This window comes from Podarcis bocagei (genome assembly GCF_964188305.1).
Source record: "Podarcis bocagei genome assembly, chromosome: 1".
In the NCBI taxonomy this organism is placed as follows: domain Eukaryota; kingdom Metazoa; phylum Chordata; class Lepidosauria; order Squamata; family Lacertidae; genus Podarcis; species Podarcis bocagei.
This window is the reverse complement of record NC_138125.1, coordinates 48,299,787-48,325,332: the sequence shown is the minus strand read 5'-3', so window position 1 is coordinate 48,325,332 and position 25,546 is coordinate 48,299,787. Positions and strand designations below refer to the sequence as shown.

Sequence of the window (25,546 nt, the reverse complement as noted above, 5' to 3'; positions counted from 1 at the left end):
TTACATGAATTGTATCTTGATCTAACAGTAAATCTGTGCTTCACTTTTATATAGGCAGTGCTTGAAAAGTTCTGTGCTTAATGAACTGATCAGATAAAGTCCCATCTCAAAGCTGATGAGCTACATGAGAGGATTCTGCTCTCCAGCACTGAGTGGTGACTGAACTCATTAATAGGATTGCAGCAGAACTTGATGGTGTCTTCAGACATAATGTTAAAGCGTGATTTAGCACCAGTTGAACTAGGCCTGTTTTTGCACTCTTCCCTACCCCCTGTCCTAGACTCTGATTTGCCACAGGCTTTTATCCAGAAAAATGGGCTTCCTTTAAAAGAGTGATGTATGGTTAAATGGGATTGGGTGTGTTCCTGCTTTCATAATGCTTTGATATTCATTTGCCGTTTTTAATGTAATGTTATGGTTAAATGTCAGTTTATAGAACAGTAGATAACAAACTTTGTAAACTGCCTGCTTACTTGATTTTTTGCAAACCACTTAGAGGTTTTATTTATGAATGTTTAACATTGTCAATAATGCGAAGTTAAAAACAGGCATTTAAAAAAATATCAAATATGTAATTAAAATCAACAGTAAACTAAAATCAAAACACGTCAATATCTACAGATCTGGATAGGCTTGCCTAAACAAACATGTTTTTAGCAGGCTTTGAAAAGAGTACAGTGAAGTTGCCTGCTTGATGTCAATAGACAGAGATTTCAGTGCCACTGCACTAAAATATCTGTTTCTTACAAGTGTGGAATGAATATTAAGTGGCACCTGTAACAGTGTCAGTTCTACAGACTGAAGTGATTGAGTGGGCATATATGGGGTAAGGCAATCTTGCAAGTAAGCTGGTCCTGAGCTGCTAACAGCTTTATATGCTAAAAGTAACACCTTGAACTTGGCCCAGTAGCAAATCTGTAACCTATGCAAGTCTCTGAGCAGAGGTGTTATATGCTGGCAGGGTCACACTCATGTTACCAACCGTGCTGCTGTATTCTGAATTTCTGGATCAATCACAAGGGAAATCCCACACAGAATACATTGCAGCAATCCAAACTTGAAGTCACTAATGGCTGAACTATTGTGGTCAAGCTCTACCAGGTTCAGGAACAGCCATACCTGTTGTACCAATGGTAAAAGGCTCTTCTAGCTGCAGAGGCTGCCTGGGCCTCCAGTGGCTGGATTGAGAAGCAACCCTAGACTATATACTTATTCCTTTCAGTGGAGTGCAACTCCATCCAGAGAAGGCAATTGACTGATTCCTTGGACATGGGAACCACTCAACCACAGTGCCTTTGTCTTGCCAGGATCCAAGCACAGTTTATTTTCTGTCATCCATCCCACCATTGGAAGGAGGCTGGAATGAACTCCCTGCAAAACAAATTCAGGAGGATTTAACAGAAGGGAATCTCTGATCCTTGGAGCTTATGTGTCATGCTTGAGCATATTGGAACCAGGATGGATTGAGTTAAATCATCAAAAGAAAAGGCACAATTCAGATCGTTGATCAAAAATTATCCATTTTATAATTTATACATTTCCAGAGCAAGTATGTTTGTAATTGGTTGCTAAAACAATTCAAGCATATTGTTTTGGAACTAAATGGAGTGAGTGTTTGTGCTCCATGCTGTAAAATCTTGCTAATGCAGCACACATGCTTTTTGCACTACAGAATTTTATTTTCTTGGAGGCAAAGGGACAACTGTAAAATTGATTTTTCTTTTGACTTTCTGTATGTGCTCAAAAGGACTTAAGGCCAAGGTCCAAAGAATAATTAAATTTAGTTCCTAAATCCAAGGTGGATTTAAGGTTGTTTTTTTCCACCTTCCTTCAGAGTCGTTAACTTTCTAATACAGAAAAGCATATTGTGCGTTTTAGAAGTTCATGGGTTCAATTTAATATATAAGTATAGGTTGTTTTTGCATTTAAAATAAAGCTATATTTTAAAAGGCAGACATAAACAGGTTTTGTTTTGTTTTTAAATGGCAATTCCACACTTAAACTCTATGTGAGCAAACTCTACAATCAGAACAATTGTTCCTTCTGCTGCCAGGAAGTTAATTTGTGGGGGAAAGCATGAGATGCTCTGTACATAACTGGACTGGGCTCCAATTTGACTTGGTCTGTCTTGATGCAGCAGCACAAGCCAGTGAGGAGGTGGTCACAGTTCGTCGTGAGCGCAGCACATTTAGGCGTCAGGCAGTACGGCGCCGTCACAATGCAGGGAGTAACCCTACCCCTCCTTCATTGCTCATCGGCTCACCCCTAAGGTATGGTATCCGTGTTCCACTGTATCTAACATGCATGCAGCTGATCACTGCTTCCCACTCCCAATGGTGTTGCAGAATTGCTTTGTTTTGCCTTCCCTTCCTCTCCCAACCAACCAATATCTTCGAGCTGTTACGGCATGCATTTGTGATCTTTTTGGATTGCGCATGTGTACACTGCACTGTTCATGTCTCTCTCCCCCAACCCATTATCGTCAAAATGAGTAGGCCAGTGAATGACTTTGAGGTCAGCTAAAATGCTAACAAACTGACATTAAAAACTAGCTCTTTCATTTAAGTTTGTCAAATCTTTCAATGTTTCATTAAGTTGCATTAAATGATCCATCTGTCTGCCTACTTCTGAATCTGAAAGCTTTCGAGAGCTGTGAGGTAGGTGAGTTCAAATTTTATGCAACCCCCTCCCCCCAAAACTGGCTAAGTCTTTCCTATACTTATTAGCATAACTTCTGAGGACATTACGAATAGGATGATCCAAATCTAATTATTCAATCATTTACATGTGATACGTGCTCTCAAGCCATTCAGAGTTTTAAATCCTTGATTCAGGTTGATTGATCACAAGGATTTCTGCTTCAAATCCAAGCAGAATAACTTACTTAATCAAGACTCAAATACCAAAGGATAAATATCTCAAATTCCTCTTAAAAGATTAAAAACGATAATTAAAATTTATATCTGTTTTAAAAGTCTACAATTAAACACCTGATTCTAAAGAACTGCTGTAATTTTGATGCTCATAAAGAAAACTTAAGAATGCCGTGTGCTGCTGGATGCCAAAGGAAGGATGTTTTAGGAAAAAATAAATGTGCTGGTACAGGACTGGAAAGATACTTTGAATTCTTTGGATCAGATTTTTAAGCAGAATGAAAGTATAACAAATGTTATGGAATGAAATTGCAGAGTAAAGTGCAGAGCGAACATATAAACATATATACATACCATAACAGTCGGGTTTGTTTGTTTTTTACAGCAGTCTGCATCACCATCCGTAAAGCTTTCAGACCTCTGGCTTTATGACTAGACCACACCCATAGATTTACAAACCTATTTTGTCTCAGGTTGTCTTTAAACAATTTAGAGGACTGAAACAAAGCATATGTTCACTAAACCAAATGCTGGCACAAGGCCCTTGTTTTGTGGTATGATTATTTTGTAAAGCTAGAATTCAAGGAAGTCGAACCCACTTAGAAGTTTTCTCAATGAGAGGAACTAAACTGGGTAACTCCAGGAAGGCATTTGATATTCCACAGCCATCATGCTTGTTGCTGCTGGATTCTTAATTTTTGAACCTTTATGGAGTAGAAAGTACTTGCTTCATTTACACGATACCTATTTCACATTTATTTGTTTCCATGAGGCAAGACTCAATTAAAATGTCTTAACATTTCCTGATAAATAATAGACAGTGTCATCAGGATAGTGCTGGTTCTTTAAATGGAACTAGCAGAGAGACTTGTAAAATTTGTTAGTGTGTAGGCCAATAATGTATCCATGATCTGTTGGAATGACCATAGAAACCAATCAGCTTGACACTATGGGCCGGTCCATGCAGCCAGTGGGTGGGTGGGAGCTGGGTAGACTTGCCCTGTGCCTCGGAGGGCTAAGCTGGTTGGGGACCCCCATGAGGGACTGGCTGCTTTTTTGTTTGAGTTTATAAATTCTAACAAGACTCACGCCTTGGGCCTCAAGACGTGTACTGGCTCCCAGTACGTTTCCGAGCACAATTCAAAGTGTTGGTGCTGACCTTTAAAGCCCTAAACGGCCTCGGTCCAGTATACCTGAAGGAGCGTCTCCACCCCCATCATTCTGCCCGGACGCTGAGGTCCAGCGCCGAGGGCCTTCTGGCGGTTCCCTCACTGCGAGAAGCAAAGCTACAGGGAACCAGGCAGAGGGCCTTCTCGGTAGTGGCACCTACCCTGTGGAACGCCCTTCCAGCAGATGTCAAAGCGATAAACAACTATCTGACATTCAGGAGACATCTTAAGGCAGCCCTGTTCAGGGAAGTTTTTAACGTGTGACATTTTACTGTATTTTTGGTTTTTATGGAAGCCGCCCAGAGTGGCTGGGGAGGCCCAGCCAGATGGGCGGGGTATAAATAATAAATTATTATTATTATTACTGCACAGGCCTGACTATGCGTGGTATTCTGTTAAATTTTTACTCTGAGTGGACCTGTTGAAATTAATAGACCTAAGTTAGTCATGTTGAATAATTTAAGTGGGTCTACACTGAGTAATACTTAGGTGTAAAGTAGGGTGGTATTCAACTATCATAATTTAGTGAGCATTTGAGAAGCACACAAAAATGAACTCTGTATTGGCAATATTAAAAAAACACTCTCCTTACACCTTCACCTCCTTAAACCCTGTAAAAATCATTACTGAAAATCATAATTTTTTTTATTATTGATTCCTAAAGTGTGTAGAATTAGGCATACTGCCCATCTTCTATATTGCATTTGTGCTTAATGGAAAAAAGAGAATTCTCAAGATGGTTGTTTGCTCTTCTAGCAACAGAGTCTTAACATGAGACATCTTGAGGTGTATTCATACTAGAGTTGTAATTACCGCTAAGAACATGTATTGTGTTGCATCTACCTGTGTGGGAATACATTTGTGAGAAGTAGCTTTATGCAACTTTAAATCTGCCACTGTAGGATTTTTCTAGTATGACTAAAATTGCCAAAATTCATTAAGAGCTACTTTACACGGTTTCATAATTGTTGGGGAAGCCATTTGTGTAGATTATGCTCCAGATTATGCTTTCAGTGTCAGCTTTTATAAGGAAAGAAGAGTTCCTTAGGCAAACAGTGTGAGTTACTTGATGTGCCTTCTGTAATGTTCACACATGGTTATATAGAGAATTAAACATGAATTTGCATCTACTACTACTATTGTTGTTGTTTTACTAACAAGCTAGGAACTTCAACAGAGTGAATCCCATTTGTTGAAGTTCTATCTTGTTGAAGTTCTACATTATCCATTGTCTCTCAAGACAGAAGGATCCAACAACAGCAATCTTGGTAGTTCTTTTTTCTGCTTTCTTGAAGAGTATACCTTCTCTCTCTGCGTGACAGGTGGTTAATGTGTAGTCCTTCAGGTGTTGTTGGACCACAGCTCCCATCAACCCCAGCTTGCATGGCTAAGGGCCAAGGATGATGGAATTATAGCTCAGCAACTTCTGAGCAGGCCACAGGTTAGTCACCTGTCTTAAAAGGTGCACTTTGGGAAACAGTGAGGCAAATCCATATTTGAATAATATGAGGTTGTAATACAGAAGTAGGAATGTGGAGTCCTCTTCGCTCCCACTGCATTTAAGAAAGAAAAAAACACATTGAGTTTGTCTCATTGAAATAATGTTAATGGGAACATAACCTCAGACAGCAGAAATATGTGATACAAGTTTTCTGATTACAGAGATAACTATTTTCCCGACCTTTTGCTAACCATTCTTGCAAGTTACTGTCCTCTCCTTGCACTTTCATTATGCCTCCTTCTAATACCCTTTTCACAAATCAGGATGTTCCTAAGTAACAAACTCAATGCTTTCTCATTTGAAAGCAAAGTTGCCACCACTTCCAGCTAGTGAACCCATGCTTATCTTTCACCCTGTCAGAGAAGTGAAATAGTATATTTTAGGAGTGGCAAAAAGAATCTCAGGGCACCTGATCACTCTGCTGCCTACAATTTAGATACCAGACCCTAATAAATGTTTGGGAGTTTTCCAGTTCTGTGTAGAATTAATTCCTAAACATTTTGTAGTCTTTAGAAATGTGGAATAAATTTTTACCAGGTTAGGACAATAAAAATATTGTAATAATCCTTTCTGCTTCTTTCAAGTGTCAGAGTTGCTTCAGCCAATTGTAGTGTGTTGTAGAATTAATCTCATTTTTTTCAATAGTGAAGTAGTTGTGGTAGTTTAGTTTTTGTTTTCCCCCCAGAAAATCTAAAAAAATGCATTTACTTACTTACTTACTTACTTACTTACTTACTTACTTACTTACTGCTCTTCCTCCTGAAGGAGGCCACTTTGCACTTTCTTTTTTGGTGAAGAATTACTTCATATTCCAACGTAAAACTAAACAAACAAAATATTACCAGCACTCGCAATCTGAAACGTATTCATGAATCTACTGAAGTTCATCAATTGACCTGTTTCTAAGAAGGACAGTTACTGAGGTTGGCTGCCTGACTTTCCAAGGCTAGACCTATTTTCTCACAACATTTACATGTACCTCTAGTGACCTGGATGCAATCACTTCCTCCTGGCTACTGGAGACTGAGTGTTGATTGCCCATGATACTAGACACAGGCACTGAGCAACCACATTGGCAGAAGCTGCCAGGGCTGATGGGAATTCAAAACCACCTGAAGAACATCAGGTTAGGGAAAGCTGTCCTTAGAGGTACTGTATATGCTTAAATGAGGTCTTATTCCCAATAATTTCAGAGAGAGTTACATCTAGGTAAGGCTGTCGTTTAATAGGAGCCTTTGAGAGGCTTCCTAAGCCCAGCAAATTCCCTATCTAAACTAATCAGTAGATGCAAATGGGAAAATAGAAATATAACTGCTGCTAAATTACCAACCAGTAATGTTTTCTGGGTCATTCAGACTAACATTGTTCTTACTGGTCTGAATGTGGCATGGCAGCATTTGTCTGTGCAACTGCCTTGAAAAATTGAAGTGAATGCAATGTGCCTGCAAGTGTTTGTTGATAGTATTTTATATTTATTGTGATTCCTCAGGCCTTACTGAAAAGTTCTCTGCTATTCACTTACAACAGTAATAGTTCTTTAGCTTCAGCTTGTAGGTGAGTTAAAAGAATAATCTTTATAGTGTTTTTTGCAACAGTAGGAGTTAGCAAAGATTATGGGGGAATAGCACGTTATTATTATTTTGCTTTCTGGGGGTTCTTGTTGTGAAGTCGTAATCAAAAACCACACCTTTAGCAGCAGAAAAATCTAATCTGACTTGTGTCCTTCTCTCTTAGAGAATTAAATTGAAGTGCTATTTTAAGGAGGTATTTAATCAATAGTCTCCCATGGCATTTGCTTGGAATACATTTCTGGTATTAACATAACATTAAAAAAAATTGAAATCTTTAATTTTAATGTCCCCCAAAATTACCCAGCGGGGTAGGTTATTGCTGTTTTCATTTTTTATTGCCAGTAGTCCATGATAAAAATGGGATTTAAATTAGAAGTAAAATCTATTTGATGGGCTTCAAATTTCTGAAATACAGAGATGATCAGTTTCACAGCAATCCTCAGTCGCACAATTTGTTCAAATTCTCGAAGCATAAACTTTTCAGTCACCTCCGATATGTCAACATATGAACATTGAAATGAAATATATTGAAATATTGCATACAGCATAGTTGTGTACAAACGGCTACTTTTTAAACCTGTTTATAATTTGGCAAAACAACTGCATTACAAAACCGAGGCCCATTTATTATTATTATCATCATCATTTTATCTTTCAAGAGTTTGACTTTGAACTTGCATGAAAGAGTGAACTTTGCAGTTTGTTAGCATAAGAAGAGCAAATGTTACTTTTAAAAAGAAATATACCACGACTTGATACCTCTGGCACAGTTCTGCACACTCAAGTACTGTTTAGGATAAGACCCTGTGGGACTTTGAAAGTTCTCGGGACGACATGAGGGGTTATTGAGAGTGGTGACATGGCTGAAATTTATTTATGTATTTTACTTACTAAGTAGCCTAACTCCCTGGACACGTAACATGCTCTTGGTGCACACTGACTCATTCACTGTGGTTATACTACTTGTTTAACCTTTTTTAAGCATAAAAAAGTGTTAACTTGGTTTCTAGCTGCTGTTTCTGTGTTCTTCCCTGTAATGTCTCCCACCATCCGTGTTCTTTCGTAGCCTTCAAGATGTTCAGCAAGGACTGCAGTCCACAACCCAAGTCAAAGTCCAGTCCCGCCCCCATTCCCAGGCAGCAGTGCTCAGTGCTAGTGCCTCCTTGCTGGTGAGAAATGGGAGTGTCCACTTAGAAGCATCACATGACAATGCATCTGCTGTCGGCGGCAGCAGTTTGCAGGATGAACTTGGTATGCAGGCCTTCTATAACCTTGGTGCAATCAAAGTGTTTATGCAGCAGATTTGTGGCTTATAATGCACTGTGACTTGGCTTTGTTGATTTCTGAATTTTCAGGGCGTGTGACAGCAAATTGTTCTGGTCCCCCTTTTTTTTCTTTTTCTTTGGAACACTTTGCAGATTAAATTTACTCCAGGACCTGAATCGCTCTTCTGAATTAGAACTTGAATGCTGCCTTGAGTACTATGTACTTTAGTCACATCACAGTACCTTAGGATTCTGTTCCTAAACTTTATGCAGTGCTTTTGAAGGCTTTAATTGGGCATGAAGCTGTATGTGTCCTACACATGCAAGAATATATTATTACGTATTCAATGTTAATTTCCAGAATGCAGGTGATATATTTCAAAATCTGTCGCGTTCAGACCTACAGCTGTAAGTTGTAGTTGTTCTTAACAGCATGGGCATGTTAAACTATTTTTCAAGAAATAACCACAAAATTTCAGCTTTGTAGTAGAAAATGTTCCATTTGGGAAACAATAAAGATTGTGAACTCATGAGTTTCGTGTCACCCTTATGTTTAAATAACTGAAGCATTGAAATGGTGAAAATTTGACCAGTATTTTTAATGATCTGATTATGAGTTAAGAATGCACATTTGCAATTTGTCATAGGAGTGACAAATGTTGCAAAGAAATGTTTCATGTTGGACTGTTCTACATTTGCACCAGAGCACACAATGTGGCATTTGATCACTGCTAAATTGTCGGATCTTTTATACAGAACCTTATTAATATTTTAAGAAGTAGAAAAACATTTAGTGCTTGACAGCTTTCCCTTTTTAATTTATGTGAGGGATGAGGGAATTGCACAAGCCCATCATAAATATAAAAGCACTCCTGGATTTCATTCAAGTGTTAACACTTTCAATCTTAAAAATATCATGAAAATAATATTTTATTCTGGGCTTATATTGATATCTCTGATCTGAAATCAAAGGACTCACATCAAGTAATCAGGATGAGCCTTAACCCCCTATTCCATTCACAATATGCACATAAAATTAATAGTGTTTTCTTTAAAAATAATTATTTTCTTTTTGAGAAGTTTTAGTATTCATTTACGTAGGTGAATTCCAGATGTCTCATTTTTCTAGTTTGTTAACTCTTTATTCTGTGGCAAAATAAAGCACTGGAATTTGGTGTTGTCTTTTTGTGATTAATTGAGAATAGTAGTGAAACAGGAATATTTTATTTGAGAGGGACTGCCTTGGGACACTGAGGGACAGTGGGTAGGAAGAAGAGCCTTTCCACTAAAACGACAACTTATAGACTGCAACAATCTTAAGATAATATTAAATAGCTTACAATATGCTATACTCCTAACCCTGCAGGTCTTAGTCACATTTTTCTAGGAGCAAGTCCCATTAAATTTACTTCTGAATAGAAATTGCATTCATTTGTTTTGTGGAGGCACTTCAGATCAGTTTTTCAGTCCAATCAGTTTGACTCCTTACTTTTTTTTCTTCTTTGATAGAGATTCTGCCTGTGGATTCAGCTCTCCTTTTTAAAATTTATTTCTTGTGTTGTCTGAGTAGGTATGTTGAATCTATGTGCTAAGTTTCTTCATTCTCCCATGTGAATGCCACCACCAAAAAGCAACAAGCACTTACATTTTGTATTAGCATCAGAGAACTTCCAGATGCAGAGTTTTTCAGCAGATAGCAAACAATACAGGAAGTCATGCTGATTGTAATTAGTCCAATAAAAGAACAGGAGGGTTCAGAGAGCACAGTCTGAAAAGTGTGGTTCAGTGCAGACTTCCCCTACTAGGAGTCTCTTCCATGAGATACCATATCCCCTACACCGTCCTTTTGGAGGAAGCTGAAAGCAGACCATGAGTTTACAAGGTCCTTTCAAATGTGATGTCCTTAAGACTCTGGGAAAATAAAACTAAGCTTTTTCCTGTGTAATATTTCTAAAACTGAGTTTAAGGGAGGGGGCCCTTGTTGGCTGGACTTAGAAATTCTCCCACATTGCTTGGCAACCCTAGTGGTTTTCAGGCTAGAATCAGCTTGCAGTGATAGCCTGTCATAATCCTGTTTTGAGAATCCTTAAACAAAAGAGGGTCTGCCAGTGGGAAATGTCAGCCTCTTTCTCCCCCACCCCTTTCTGAAATGTGAGAAAAACTATTTAGAAGGTTTGCCCAGATAATCAGGTGCCATCTACCGTTCTGCTGGAATATTCCAGAATCAAGTTATGCTTTGTATAGGGTCTGTCTTGTGCTAAGACTGGGGCCACAAGCATTCGGATGTGACTGCTGTTCCTCGCTCCCAATGAGAATGCTGTACAGCTAGCACCACTGGTTCCAGGCCATACCTCATAAACTGTAGTTTTAACTGTTGTATGGTGTGAAGGATATTTGGGACGTTGGCAAGACTGAATCTACTTTCCTGTTCATATGTCATAGAATTGTAGAATTTGAAGGGATCCCAGGGGTCATCTAGTCCAACACCCTGCAATCCAGGAATCTCAAACTAAAGCATCCATGACAGATGGTTGCTCCATGACACATCCTACCTCTGCTTAAAAACCTCCATTGAAGGGGAGTCCACCATCTTATGTTTTTGTTATCAGGTGCTCCTTTGTTAACAGATCTGGCTTCAACACAATAATGTATCTCTTGGGAATGAAGAGCCCAGGAGCCAAGCACTGGAGGTCCTGATCAGGGGTCGGCAACCTAAGGCCCATGGGCCACAAGCGGCCCATGGGGGTCATTTAACCAGCCCATGAGCTGCCCCCGAACTGAGCTGCCTACTCAGCGAGTCCCTGCACGCTGCGCTAAACCAGCGCAGCATGGGGACTTGCTTCTGCAGCACCGGAAATCGCGTCTGCGCAGACGCCAGAAATCATGAACATGCGCGTGATCCACCCCACAGAGGGATCTCCGCTGGAGTGAACTGGCCCAGGTGAGGTAAACCTTGCCCGACCCCTGGTCAAGATAGTGAAGACCTGAATGTCTACCGTGTACTTACTCTCTGTGCTCAGGTAGGTGGGCACAAAGGATACCCAAACACTGCAGAAGACCAGCAAGCTGAAGGTGATCAGCTTGGCTTCACTGAAGGACCCAGGCAGCTTCCTAGCAAAAACAGAAGAAATTGCAGCTGAGAAGATGATGTTGAAGGCCATTCGTTGGTGAAGACAGGTCGCTTTCCTTGGCTGGCCAGTGAAAAGGAAGGAGGGAGGAAAGGAAAGGAAAGCGAGAGGGAGATGAGGAAGTTGTCTCTTGTTTTTCTGCCTGAAGAACTATGCCTTCTCTGGATCACAGTTAGGATTATTGTTCATTTGCCATTTTGGTCTTGGACAAGTATGAGGGACTTCCTATTCATAATAGTTCCTGCCTTAGGATCAAGGGTGAGCCTGCAACTCCCAACTTGACGGTCTCTCTTCTCCTGCATTACTCCACTGATTTTCTCTTCCTGTAGATTTTGACTACAGATTCATCTCCAGATTCAGTAATATGTGAAGGTGGATTCAGATGACTAGGAGACTATGCTTCTTAAAAGCTTAACAGTATAGCACCTGTACGGCAGTTGTCTGTTGCCTTAAACCCCATAGTAAAGCTCAATATTAGCAGTTCTCAGCGCTGCTTGGAAGTACAAGGAAGCAGACAGAGGGATGCTAACTGCTTGGTCAGAGGATCCAGATAGCTCTGTTCCCATTTTGTTAACTCAAAGTAGCTACTATAATACCTAATAATAGCAACAAAAATTTAATTTATATCCTGCCCTTCTGGCTGGGCTTCCCCAGCCACACTGGGTGGCTTCCAGCAAAATATAAAGAATAATAAAATGTCAAACATTTAAAACTCCTGATACAGGACTGCCTTTAGATGTCCTCTAAAAGTTGTGTAGTTCTTTATCTCCTTGGCATCTGATGGGAGGGCATCCCACAGGAAGGGCACCACTGCTGAGAAGGCCCTCTGCCTGGTTCCCTGTAACTTCACTTACCATGAATCAGTGCATTCTGTGTTTTAAGAGTTCAGTATTTTTGCGGGACACAAGTCCACTGGGGTGTAACAGCTTAACACTGACTTCATTCCAGAGTCTCAAGGATGCTCTGTGGCTGAAATCAGCTTTGCTGGGGAAAAGTGAATGATGGCTAGAATTGAAGTGATATTGCACTTAACAATAGTGATCAACTTCTTGTGGATTGGTACACTACCAAATACTCTCAAATTTATGATGTTGATATATTCTGATTGAGGGTAAAGGAAGAAGAAAATTATTCTAGGTTGTCAAGCCTGAAAAGGCAAGGTATCCTCCATTTATATTTTAAAATTAGATTGGAGTGGGGGGGGGACTGTTTCTGGGGCAATTTGAATTATAGGACAGAACAAACTCCTTGGACAATCAGAGAGTATCATTTTCATTAAGCCTCCCTCTATCTATTGCACATTCATTCTGATTTGCTTGTACACATGGAGGTTAGATTATATTCAGTCTTCGTTGAACATTCATTCTGATTTGATTGATTTCTCAATGCATTTCCCTGGTCACCTTCATAACCGCAGAAATTCAGTTTCTTTTTTAAAGTGGATTTGTTGCAGTAGGTAGAAAGAACATTTTAATCCGCTTGAATTCCAAAAGCCTAAATTTCCTAATATGTCCTTTAATCTCTCCCACAAAATGCTGATAGTGTGGAAGTGCCTTAGCTGCTAGGGATGGGGGAAATCTCATTCATCTTTTGCCTTAAGTAATGGGGGGGGGGGCTTTGATATTTTTCACATGGTGTTTATTATCAAGTTCCCTTCTCCATTTTGGTTCTGCAGGCATGGACAGGGCACTGTTTGCTTACTGAACTATGTAGGAAAATTGCAATATGTTTTTGTAAGAGGGTTGCCAAGTGTTACAGCTGCATCTAAGAAACAACTTTTCACATGTAAAATGTGGTGGAACGCGCATATATAAATGCTAGATTATATGACTGAACTGGGATCACATCTTCATAATAGCTTGGTGTCTGCTAGTTCTGGCACATACTTTTTTATATATATGAATGAAAATTATGGGGGAAACACACTAATTCAAGTCTTAGAAATAAATGCACACTCTTTAAAGGGTGGCTCATTCTTATATGTTATTGTTTGCTTTCCATTCCTAGATTGTGTTCTGCTTTAACAGGTGGTAGTTCTTCTTTCTAAATATTTGACCTTTGTGACCTTCAAAATAAGACTGCCACTAATACGATGTTACAGGTGTATACAAGTATGCAGGAGGAAATGTGCTATTATATGGGAATGTAGAGTTCGTGTTTGTTGTAATGTGTGTCCACATACTGTGATTTCTAACCATGTGTGTCAGTGACAAAATAATCCAGGAGTAGTCTTCGCTCATGAAAACATACATTGCTTTTGTATGTGGAAAGAACCCAAATTGTGATGTGTCTTTCTATAAACATGCCCTAGTCATCTCCTATACCAACTCAGCCCATTCTTTTAAAACCATTTGACCCTTCTCAAATACTTTGGGAAGAATAAAGCATGATACGCCCCCAAGGCCTGTCATTGCTATGCATGTGTACATTTTTTTAAAAAGCTACAGCTTTAAAAATAGTGATGAAGGGAGCCAAACTTTCTCAGTTAAAATTAAGGTTTGTACATTTGTATTAACATTTATTGCAACTCTAGATTTAGGGTTATCTCATTATATTTTGTCAGTGAGTCATCAATGACAATAGGGAACAGGTACCAAGAATTATCTAGGGCATTCAGCACTTGGAGCCCTGCCTGGAGCATTCAACAAGTCCTGGTTAGACAGATGTTAAAATAAAAATCTCTCAACAATTACGAAGTTTATAGATTGGCTGTTCTGTGTGTGGTGAAGTTGGGAGCAGCATGGAGGGGAGTTCAAGCTGGAAATATTGTCCATGTGGCGTACACATATCACTGCCGTATGCAGTATCTCTAACACTTATTCTCAACAATTAGTAGGACCTAGTATTAAGGTTGCTGTTGGTTTTTGCTTCAGTTTTAATAGCCTGAATTCCCCATAGTGATTAGTCTGGCTCAGCTTGTTGTTGGGCATGCATTGTCAAATGACTGAAAATGTGCATTCTTAAATGGAGTGTTGTTCCACTGAATCCAGATTTTTTTTTTTGTACTTCCACAAGAGCTACCTCACATGATAAAGGGAAAAGAATGTTCACACTATGTATTCTGATGGTGAGATGTCATCAGTGAAAACGGGATTGTGGGTGTTTGCTTGCTTTTGGTTTTTATGGCCTGTGGAAGTGTGGAAAAGAAACTGGCAAAATTTGGTGGTGTGAATCCACCATTCCCTGTTTAAGAATGCAGTTAGCATTTTGAAAGGAAATTGTGGATAAAAGCAGAGCAGAACTGGCTTCTGCTATTTCCATACATAAATAACATTGTTTAGATGGAGGCATGTGTGGAGCCTCAAATCATTCCACTTGTCGTCCCGTCTTATATTTGTTTTGACCTAGCAATATCTGATCAAGGGTCTGTTCAATTCCAACAAAAGGTCTATTTTTCTTGAACTTTGAAAACTTGAAGTGGCTGTGAATGCCATATATTAATATGTGCTGCCCAAAGAAGTCCTATATTTATACGAATCTAATGTGCCATCAAATCAAGTGCGCATCTCAGTTTTCAAAACCTTGAAACCAAAATAGGATTTGCTATGTCAGTAGTGTTTTTGAGGCTTGCAATCAAATCTAATTCACCATCAAATCTAATGTGCACCCTAATTTTCGCGATGTAATTTGGCCAAAAATGGTGCGCATTACGTTCGAGTAAATACGGTACTTGCTTTTGTCTGTCCCGAAGATATTATCAATCAATTTCTTTGAATGAACCCAAGTTCTAGCATTATGCATGAGAAAATTCTCTCTATTATTATCATAATTCTTGTGCCAAGTTATATAGAAAGATATGGTAGTCATTTTACCTCGTAAAATAAATAGGCTGAACATCTTTAGCTTTCCCTGATAGAGATGATAGAATGCAATAGTCTAAAGAAAAAATCATAGTTAATTTTTCAATGACTTAGTGACTGATTTATTTTCCTGTTTCTGGACTGTGTCTGCTAGGTATGAAAACCTAGCTCAAAGAAAGACCAGGGACATGCTAATGAAAGATGTGTGCATTACACAAGTCCATAAGTAACTCTATGCTTATGTACATTAATCTGCATTCTTGGTTGTGACCAATTTGGTCTCATGGTCCCTGATCAAGTAAAGTTCTCCGTTAGCGGTTTATGAAGTGTGTGGATGTAGCTATAAAATACTTATGTAGATTTGTATTGTGTACAAGTAACCTATAGCATATATTTTTTGTTACTACAGTGTACAAATATGCTACAATATTTAACCTATCCTGACTTTCTCTTTTTGACAGGTAAGTTCAGTTCTACACTCTACGAGACAGGGGGCTGCGATATGTCGCTTGTGAATTTTGAGCCTGCTGCAAGAAGAACATCTAATATCTGGTGTGTTTTTGAAAACCAGTATCTGTGGTTTAGTCAGCAATGCTGAATATGCAAACAATTCTGAAAGATTCTTAAGCGTCTGTGTATTTTTGAAAAGCCAGAACACTTTCAGAATTGTGATTTGATGTACGTGGGAACCTTTTGGTAATTTTATAATTTGTCAAAGAATACGCATTATATTGAGACTAAGGAAGTTGCAGGTTGAATGAAGAACTGAGAACCAGAACCAACTTCATTCTCATGTTTATATAGTGCAGTGGTGGGGAACCTTTTGCCATTCAGATGTTGCTGGACTATATCTCTTCTCAACCCCAGCCAATAGCTGAGAGTTTCCTGATAGCAAGGGAGTTGTAGTCCCACAGCATCTGGAAAGGCAGATGATACAAATGGTCAAGGCACTTTGCATACTTCCTTTGCACACAACCCTTGAAGACTAGGCAGTATTTCAGAACAATCAGTGAAAATGTTAATTACATTTTAGGATGTTTTATTGCTTAACTTTGTGTCTGGATGCATGGCTTTATTCTGTTTGAGTGCAAAATGTTTGAATTTACATATGATTTCTAAGCTGCCACTGCCACCACCACAGGGTGGTGAAGCTATCCTGTTTTCCCTAGCCAGGGTTTTGGATAGGCTTTGCCAATTAGGTCATGATACCCTTTCAAATAAAGCGAGAATAGTCTAACAATCTTAGAGCAAAATGAGTACACGAGATCCTTGGACAGGATTTCATATCCTTTTTTAAAGGCAGTAAGCTGAATAAGAGTCATGGTGCTTGGAGTAAATGACTGCTTTGGGGGCATAATGTCCCCTGGGACATACAGATTCCACACCCACCCAACCACCCAATAAAGATACAGTGGTACCTTGGGTTACAGACGCTTCAGGTTACAGACTCCGCTAACCCAGAAATAGTAACTCGGGTTAAGAACTTTGCTTCATGATGAGAACAGAAATCGCATGGCAGCAGTGGGAGGCCCCATTAGCTAAAGTGGTGCTTCAGGTTAAGAACAGTTTCAGGTTAAGTACGGACCTCCGGAACAAATTAAGTTCTTAACACGAGGTACCACTGTACATTTATTACAAAATCAAAGAGAAACAGAATGCAGTGAAATACATCATTTTCTGCCATTGCTTTGCATAGACAGCAGTGCATAGCAGAGTCATGCAAACCAAAGTATTTTCGATGTGGAATTGTTTTTATGGTGCAGTAGTAGCCAACCCCTAGCTGGCACCCAGTCTTCAGGAGTTTTCTTTTTGACTCTCCAAATACATATATTTTTAGTTTTAGCTGCTCCTGTGGGTCTTCTGCTGTGACACCCTGATGTTGAAAGCTTTTTTGTGACCCAACAAGCCCCACCCCCAATTTATCCATTTAAAAATCATGCAACACCTCTTATTTACTGATTATTTTCATGGGTCTCCTGCTGTAATTCTGTGATACCAAAAGTTTTTGTAACCCCTAAACCCCAAATATGCCATTAATTATTATTATTATTATTGTCCAGGACCACTTTTCCACTTCTGCCACTCCCACTTTGACATTTGGCCCTGGAGCGCTGGCCATGGACCTTTATTACCCTCTGCCTGAAAAGGGCTAGCAATCACTCAGATAGGACTAGGTATTCAGCCCAGCAATGCAACCCCATATCCAGCCATCAAGATATTAATGCAGAATTAATGGCTTGTTACAAAATAGAAATAGAAATGCTCGTTATACAGTGCTCCTTTTTTCTTAACGTCAGCATGGTTGGGTAATAGGGTGCATTGTCCTATCAAGAAGGTGTATCGTTTCTTTTTCCCTTGGTGAAAACAGTACTGCCTTTCCAGTAGCAAGTTGATTTAAACTGGGGTAACTGATGTCCTACAAACTACAGAAAGAGTAATCTCTTAAACAAAAGAAGAGACTTGAATTGGAGAACAGTGTGTGGTATCAAACTAAAGTAATCTTCTTGTTATTATAGTGACACGGATTCTCATGTATCAAGTTCTACCTCAGTTCGTTTTTATCCACATGATTTAGTAAGTTTTTGCATTTGCTCCTTATTTTATTGCAAGCAGATGATCAAATGTCACTCTTAAGTTGTTGAGATACAATTAAGTATTCTGTCTGTCAATTTAGCACAGGATTCGAGTGGTTCAAGTTGTCAGCAGCTGGACAATGCCATGCCTTCACTGCTACAAATAATTGGAGAATTGCAGCCATGTTAATACTTTAATAACGTGAGACCTGATGTGTGTTTAATTAGACAAATGCAGTGCCGCCCACCTCTTAGATCTAAGAAAGTGGTGTCCAAGCCCTGCTCAATACAGAATGGATTGTAGACTATCACTGCTAATGATTTGTAAGGTCTTTGAAGACTTTAGGTTCAGCTTGCTAGATCCTTACCATATCAGCTTGAAATACCCTGGAGTAATTGAAGTTGTAAAGAGGAAAGGGCCTTTCTACTCAGCCTTGTGGGTTGGATGTTACTGGATCTGCAATTCCCATTGTCACTCATCATTGGCCATGCTGGCTGCAGATTAGGGGTGGGGATTTTCTGGCTATTATTATTATTATTATTATTATTATTATTATTATTATTAGAATTTATATACTACCCTATACCTAAAGGTCTCAGGGCAGTTCACAGAATAAAACCAAATGAATTCAGGTGATTGTTAAAGTGGCTCATGAAGAGTTGACCACTTCTGAATTCTGCCTTCTGGCTGGATCCAGTTCCCCAACCCTTCTGCAGAAGATGGGTGTTGTTGTTCCAACAACATCTGGGGACTCAAGTTTGTGGAAGACTGTTCTAGGTGGAGGTAGGGTGTGGTTTGCATGTGCACTATCCCTGCAGTTCCATAAAGTTTTATAAAGGGTCAGTGCTTTTGCTTCCTGGAAGAAACCAGCCAAGCCAGATACAGGTTGGAACTCTACCATGAACCCATGCCAGGGTTGAGCATGTAGTCTTCAACCACTGTTAATCAGGTGTGCCTTCCTGAAATGAGATAAACCACATCCTCCTCCACCTTCCCTTCTCCCTGAACCATACAGAATTGCAAAGAAGATGAGACCAAGGGGGTAGTTCCCCATAGAAGATCTTTGGCCCATGACACTTTTATGTTCCTTAAGATCTATAGTTTATAGTCTAAAGAAGTGTGAATGCAACTTATTATTGACTTTATTGTAGCTCTCCCTACCCCAGATCAGGCTGAACAGGCTGTTGACCATAGATACAGATCTCCTCGAGCATCAAGACATTGACCTAAGCCCTGACCTGCAGGACCATCTGCAACCTCAAGAGGAAGCCGCCCAAAAAGTCAAACACTATTATCGCTTTTGGATCCTACCTAAGATCTGGATTGGCATCAATTTTGATAGACTTACTCTCCTAGCCTTGTTTGATAGGTGAGATCCCATGAGCACGTGCTGTTCTAACATAGTTCAAGTAATTTGCATCAGGTTTCCTTTTGCTTGGTTCGTATGCTAGTGATTGATGCACTGTTCAAAGCTTTAGTCAATTCAGGTGGTGGGTACTGTTAGAAACGGGGCCAAAATGGGCCCAACTAAGAACAGCAGTAACAACAAGGTGTCGAGTGTCCGGTGGAAAACTGGGGAGAGGGAAGTTAAATGGAGGACCCCGGAAGAAAGCATGATGCACTGGTACCCTGAACATGTCCACTCCTATCAGGAGGAAAGGTGTACTGCAGCACTTGAATTTAGAGCACTGGGTTGTGCAGATAAGCTACCCTCTGTTGTGCACTTTTAATGGTATCGTGGGCATTGGGGTATCCAGCAAGCCACCATCATTCTGCTCAGCAGTTTGCTTTCTCCGCCCTGGAGTATCTATACTGCTTTACAGACTTCTTTTTCTTGGAGTACCTGTTGGAATACTGCCAGGGAGACAAAGTCCATCATGCCCCCACGCCGATGCCGGACGATCCATCGATCTCCCGCAGATACAGTATCAGTCAATTAGCGACACGAAGCCTCAGAAATAGCTTGCCACATTCCAGAGCTCGTGCACGCTCTATCAGCAGAGTTCGCACAACGAAAGATGCACTCAGGAGAGCATGTTTACAATTTTATTCAGCGTTGGTCAGAACAAAGAAAAAAACATGACTGCCTGCTTCGATGTCTCAGGCACAGAGAGAGAAACAAAAGCAATAGACAAACAGAAACTTCCTGTGAGCAGGAAATGCGTAGGCTGTGACTCACAACAGCCTGTCCCCTTTTTAAGGTGGAACGGAAATATCCTAACAGTACCTTCACTCGTTTTTCTTCTGCAGAACCATTACATAAACCTTATTTTTTCTCAAGACATACTGCAGTGTAGATTTTTCTGGGAGGGGATGAGTATGGATGGATTTATCTGTCTTGTGGTTGGGACTAGGACTGGGTGACATTTTTATCCTTTCTGGCTGATTCTATAGAATGTGTTTGAACAGCCATTTGAACTCCAATAAAACCACAATAGATTCAGCACCTGAAATTTGCATGCTAAGGCATTCTCAGACTTTTGAGATACAGTATCATAGGTCATGTTCTTCAGTTTCCTTGAACTCCTGCAGCCTCTCTTCCAACTGTATAAACCTATTTAGCTTCCCAGTACCACGTACTTTTCCTTTTCCATAGAAATCGTGAGATCCTGGAAAACGTGTTAGCTGTCATCCTAGCTATCCAAGTGGCTTTCTTGGGTTCTGTACTTCTTATTGAAGGCTTCTTCAAGGATATATGGGTTTTCCAGTTTTGCTTGGTGATTGCCAGCTGCCAGTATTCCTTGCTCAAGGTAACTTCTTTTGCCACTGTCAATTTTAAATATTCATATTCTGCCAGCATTTGGACAATCTATCTTGAGTTAATAAGAAGCCTAGTCATGGCTGATCTTTGTTGGGTGTGCATGCAGTCCCTTTGCAAGCAAACCAGGAAGCCTTCTGCTAACCACACTTTCATGTTTTGCCCAAATCAGGAAACAAAGGTTAAGAGCTTCAGAGCATGCCAGGACGTTAAGCCAGCTTCAAACAAGTGACGTATATCCTAGAGTGTTCTGAAGCTATTAACCACAGTTTCCAGGTTTGGATGAAATGGGAAACTACATATTAAGCCAATCAAAATATTGTAAAATAGTGATCAAGCTTTCATCTTCCCCAATCAGCTGTTGAACAAAGAAAGTGTGTGTGTATGGAATCCAGCCTGTTGAAAAGTGCTGGCGAACTCAAAAGCTTGTTCACTATTATGTGACATTTTGATGGGTCCTAATAAAGGCATTGCTTGGGTATGGATTTTTCCTTATAAACCCACACAGCATTCCTGGGATGATCTTAGAAAATTGGTATGGTTCTTCTGCTCTTACCTTTTCCATTAAGTTATTTTCGATATTTTAAAACTTTCACTTGAGACCCCAGCTTCTCATGCTTTGTTGAATGCTGTTTGAGAAACTAACTTGGGGGGTGGGAGCAGCGAGGGGATGAGGGGCTGTGACTGAAAAACACACCATGAGAAAGTAGTAGATAGGTAGCCGTGTTGGTCTGCCATAGTCAAAATAAAAAAATTCCTTCCAGTAGCACCTTAAAGACCAACTAAGTTAGTTCTTGGTATGAGCTTTCGTGTGCATGCACACTTCTTCAGTGAAGAAGTGCATGCACACTTCTTCACTGAAGAAGTGTGCATGCACACGAAAGCTCATACCAAGAACTAACTTAGTTGGTCTTTAAGGTGCTACTGGAAGGAATTTTTTTATTTACACCATGAGAAGCTTTGATGTGTCCATGGAGGTTCTGTGGATCCTACCTGTTAAAAGAGTCTTATATTGAAAAGTAACCTTGAAAATAATCCTTACCTAATATTACCCTTTCATTTTTCTGGTATGTTTTTTAGAGTGTGCAACCAGATTCTTCATCACCTCGGCATGTAAGTTTTCCTATATGGAACAGAACTTTTTATTCAGAAAAGGTATAGCTAATACTCTGGTGTATCTGAGTTTAACACACTGAACTTTCTAATTTAAAGTGGCATGCGTAATAAAATTTCAAAACCAAATTTTGAAGAAAACAATAGTTATGATTTGCAACTTTGAGTTGCAGTAACCAAACTTGTTTTTTTCAGGGTCATAACCGAATCATCGCCTATAGCCGCCCTGTTTACTTCTGCATATGTTGCAGCCTCATTTGGCTGCTGGACTATGGCAGCAAGAGCACTTTCACGGCAAGGTTCCGACTATATGGAATGGCTTTCACTAATCCAATTTTGCTGCTATCAGCAAGGGACTTGATTATAGGTGAGCAATTTCTTTATGGCTCTGATGCATTGTATTTGCTTCTTTAGTTATACAGTGGTACCTCGGGTTACAGACGCTTCAGGTTACAGACGCTATAGGTTACAGACTCCACTAACCCAGAAATAGTACCTCGGGTTAAGAACTTTGCTTCAGGATGAGAACAGAAATCGTGCGGTGGTAGCGCGACAGCAGCGGGAGGCCCCATTACCTAAAGTGGTGCTTCTGGTTAAGAACAGTTTCAGGTTAAGAACGGGCCTCCAGAACAAATTAAGTTCTTAACCCGAGGTACCACTGTAAAAGTATTTTTATACTTCCGTATCATAAATTAACAGGGTGGTGTAAACTCCATTAAAAGCTATGTGGATGGTATGCATAGATTGTTTGCCCATCGTGGAGACCATATATATTTCTGTTCTTTAATGGAGATACAAATAAATGGAATCCCTTCCTTTCTCATTCTGTCTTTTAAAAGTTGTTATAATTGGAGAGGAAGTAGTTGTCATTGTCAGTTCCATGGGTGGCGCTGTGGTCTAAACCACTGAGCCTCTTGGGCTTGCCGACTGGAAGGTCGGTGGTTCGAATCCCCATGACGGGGTAAGCTCCCGTTGCTCTGTCCCAGCTCCTGCCAACCTAGCAGTTCGAAAGCATGCCAGTGCAAGTAGATAAATAGGTACCACTGCAGCGGGAAAGTAAGTGGCATTTCCATGCGCTCTGGCTTCCGTCACGGTGTCCCATTGCGCCAGAAGCGGTTTAGTCATGCTGGCCACATGACCTGGAAAACTTGTTTTTAGACAAACACTGGCTCCTTCGACCTGAAAGCGAGATGAGCGCCGCAACCCCATAGTCGCCTTTGACTGGACTTAACCGTCCAGGGGTCCTTTACCTTTACCTTTTATCATGAAAGTCATTGCATGATTAGAACTTTGGTAAACATGGAGAATTGCCATGCAGTGTACAGAGGATCTTCAGATAAACTCTTAATCCACTTCTCTTAGCCGTCTCATAACTGGCAGCTGTTGTATGGTGGGAATGACAGCAACTACCAAAGTGCCATATATTTGTTCACGTTAGTCTAGTTTTGATTGCAGGCTACATGTCTTGGAGGGCTGTCATGCTGAAACATGCTGTCCCTCTCCTGTGGGGACACTGCAAGTTATCTTCTTACTTAATGACATCTTCATAATCCATCACCACCATTGTCTCCATTCCACATCATTTTTCAAGCTTTCCCCTTCTCAGTTTAGCTCCTTGCAACCTTCACAGTCTTCCTCTGTCTCAGCCCTCTCAGGGATGTTCACTTTCCTGTTGAGCATATCTGGCTAAGGTGAAGAGGCAAGAAGAGTAAGGCCTTCACTTGGCCTGACAAACATACAGATGCAAACATACTGCAGTTGCTTGTTCTGAAAGTGAGTAGGGTGTTTGCTACATAGGAAAAGGAGTCTGAAAAGAGCTGTATGCCTCACGTCAGTGTTCAGTTATTCACAGCAGGTAGTAATTGGCAACTGTTTTGAAATAAAGAACAACAGCTATGTGAAATTATTTCTTGTGCAAGGGTGGTATATAAATTCAATAGATAATAATAATAATTAATAATTAAGGAGCACCTATATCCTCTATAGTTAAAAGTGGAAGGATAACAAATAGTTCTGTATGTATTTACTATTTTCTTCCTATCATTTTTTTTTTTGTCTCTTGTAGTGTTTACGCTATGTTTCCCTATAGTGTTCTTCATTGGTCTTCTGCCTCAGGTGAACACATTTGTCATGTACCTCTGTGAACAATTAGATATTCATGTCTTTGGTGGCAATGGTGAGTTGAGCTTCCTTGTTTCATAGATAATTCAGCAAACGACTTTCAGATCTGTTTAAGAAAAGGTAGTTTGAGGGCTTTATCCAAAGGATCAATTTAAGTACATTCCTACTTCATTTTAGCCTTTACAGATGGTCCTTTAGGTCCTCAGTTTAAGCAACTGCCTGGCATTCAAATGGTTTTGTTTTCTGTGCACTAAACGGTCTAGTACAAAACTGTGGTTCAATTCAGACATAAATGCCAAATCATACTTTGATGCCATATGAATATGCTTGGAACAAGCCTTCTTCCTCCATGCACTGTGATTTCCTCTCTTCCTGTATTGGTATGCTGCTTTATAGTGCAAATTGTAGTTTGCCCGTTCAGATATAAGGGCAAACCATAGTTTGCCGCAAACAAGGGAAAGGAAGAGTGAACTGCATGGTGCGAGAGGACAGGGAGCGCAGCAGGCTTGTTCATGTAGTGCCAAACCATGGTTTAGCATTCTCTCTGCCCTCAGCCATTAAGGAAGTTGTTGTCAGTTGCACTCCAGAAGCCAGTCAGCTGAAAGCAAAATTGGAAGGGGCTTCTACACATTTCAGAGTAATGTTTCATATATTCAACTGTATGGCAGTGCTCTCCAGAAGAGGCTCAGAAAGTTTGCCTTCATGCATACCAGACATGCCAATGACTTTGTTATTCAATAAAATCACATTTTCCTCAAAAAGGTATTATTGCCATTTGAGAGCTGATGAAATGTAATATCCCTGAAACAAAGATGCTTTCTGATGGAAAGCCTATAAATCCTGCATAGCAAATGAACAGCTGCATTGTGGGGTCTGTTATAGCTCGTATGGTCTACTTAAGTTGGTTCAGGCTCATTGGGGAAAGCACATCTTTGAATTAACTTTTCCAGTGAAAGAATACTGCACAACAGTAATATCACACAATAAAAGAATCCTCAAAAGTAGCATAAGTTTAAGCGTGAGATAATCTGCTGTAAATCTTTATAGTGTTGTAGTAGAAACAAAAATCAAAGGGATAAATGTTTATTTCTTGAAACCTAAGTATGTGTTCTTCCACTGTTAAGGGTTTCTTTTCCTAACAAATATTTTCTTATTCTCTAGCGACGACAAGCTTGCTTGCAGCACTTTACAGTTTTATCTGTAGTATTGTGGCAGTAGCATTATTGTATGGATTGTGTTATGGTGCCCTAAAGGTGAGTGCTATATTTTTGAGTAGTAAATTTAGGCTTGATACTTGTACCACTTCATGAAACTAAAAGTTAAATGTTATTACCTGAACTTCCTAATATTTGTAAAAGGTGGATGGATGGAGATTGGTTTTTCTTCTTTCCTTGAAACACCAGAATTTTTATTATACACAGCCACACCCCCACACCATATGGTACATCCCAACAAGGGAGGCCAAGGGACTACAGACCACAGATAAATTTTCTTACTCAGTACAAAATCAAAATGGAGATACATAACAATTTATAAAACATTCACAAATCCTTAGGAAAGGATGCTTATTTCATGCTCTGGTAAAGCCATGGAACCCACCATAAATGAATACCGTATTTTTCTGTGTAGAAGACTATATTCCTTCCTAAATTTTTGAAGTTTAAAATAAGGGG

The 25,546-nt window shown here is 39.9% G+C and overlaps 1 protein-coding gene across 3 annotated transcripts in view; it reads left to right on the top strand.

Moving 5' to 3' along the window:
* PCNX1 (pecanex 1) overlaps positions 1 to 25,546 on the top strand; it is a 79,898-nt gene that overhangs the window by 31,934 nt on the left and 22,418 nt on the right. The window contains exons 7-16 of one of the 3 annotated variants that reach the window (XM_081185809.1): positions 2,141 to 2,270; positions 8,181 to 8,365; positions 15,769 to 15,859; positions 17,824 to 17,881; positions 19,033 to 19,250; positions 20,478 to 20,631; positions 21,720 to 21,752; positions 21,948 to 22,119; positions 23,818 to 23,928; positions 25,035 to 25,126. In XM_081185809.1, the coding sequence (XP_081041935.1) occupies positions 2,141 to 2,270; positions 8,181 to 8,365; positions 15,769 to 15,859; positions 17,824 to 17,881; positions 19,033 to 19,250; positions 20,478 to 20,631; positions 21,720 to 21,752; positions 21,948 to 22,119; positions 23,818 to 23,928; positions 25,035 to 25,126 (1,244 nt within the window). Of the gene's footprint in view, positions 1 to 2,137; positions 2,271 to 8,180; positions 8,366 to 15,768; positions 15,860 to 17,823; positions 17,882 to 19,032; positions 19,251 to 20,477; positions 20,632 to 21,719; positions 21,753 to 21,947; positions 22,120 to 23,817; positions 23,929 to 25,034; positions 25,127 to 25,546 lie in introns of all 3 variants that reach the window. The other 2 variants (XM_081185808.1, XM_081185810.1) reach the window with 2 other exon arrangements.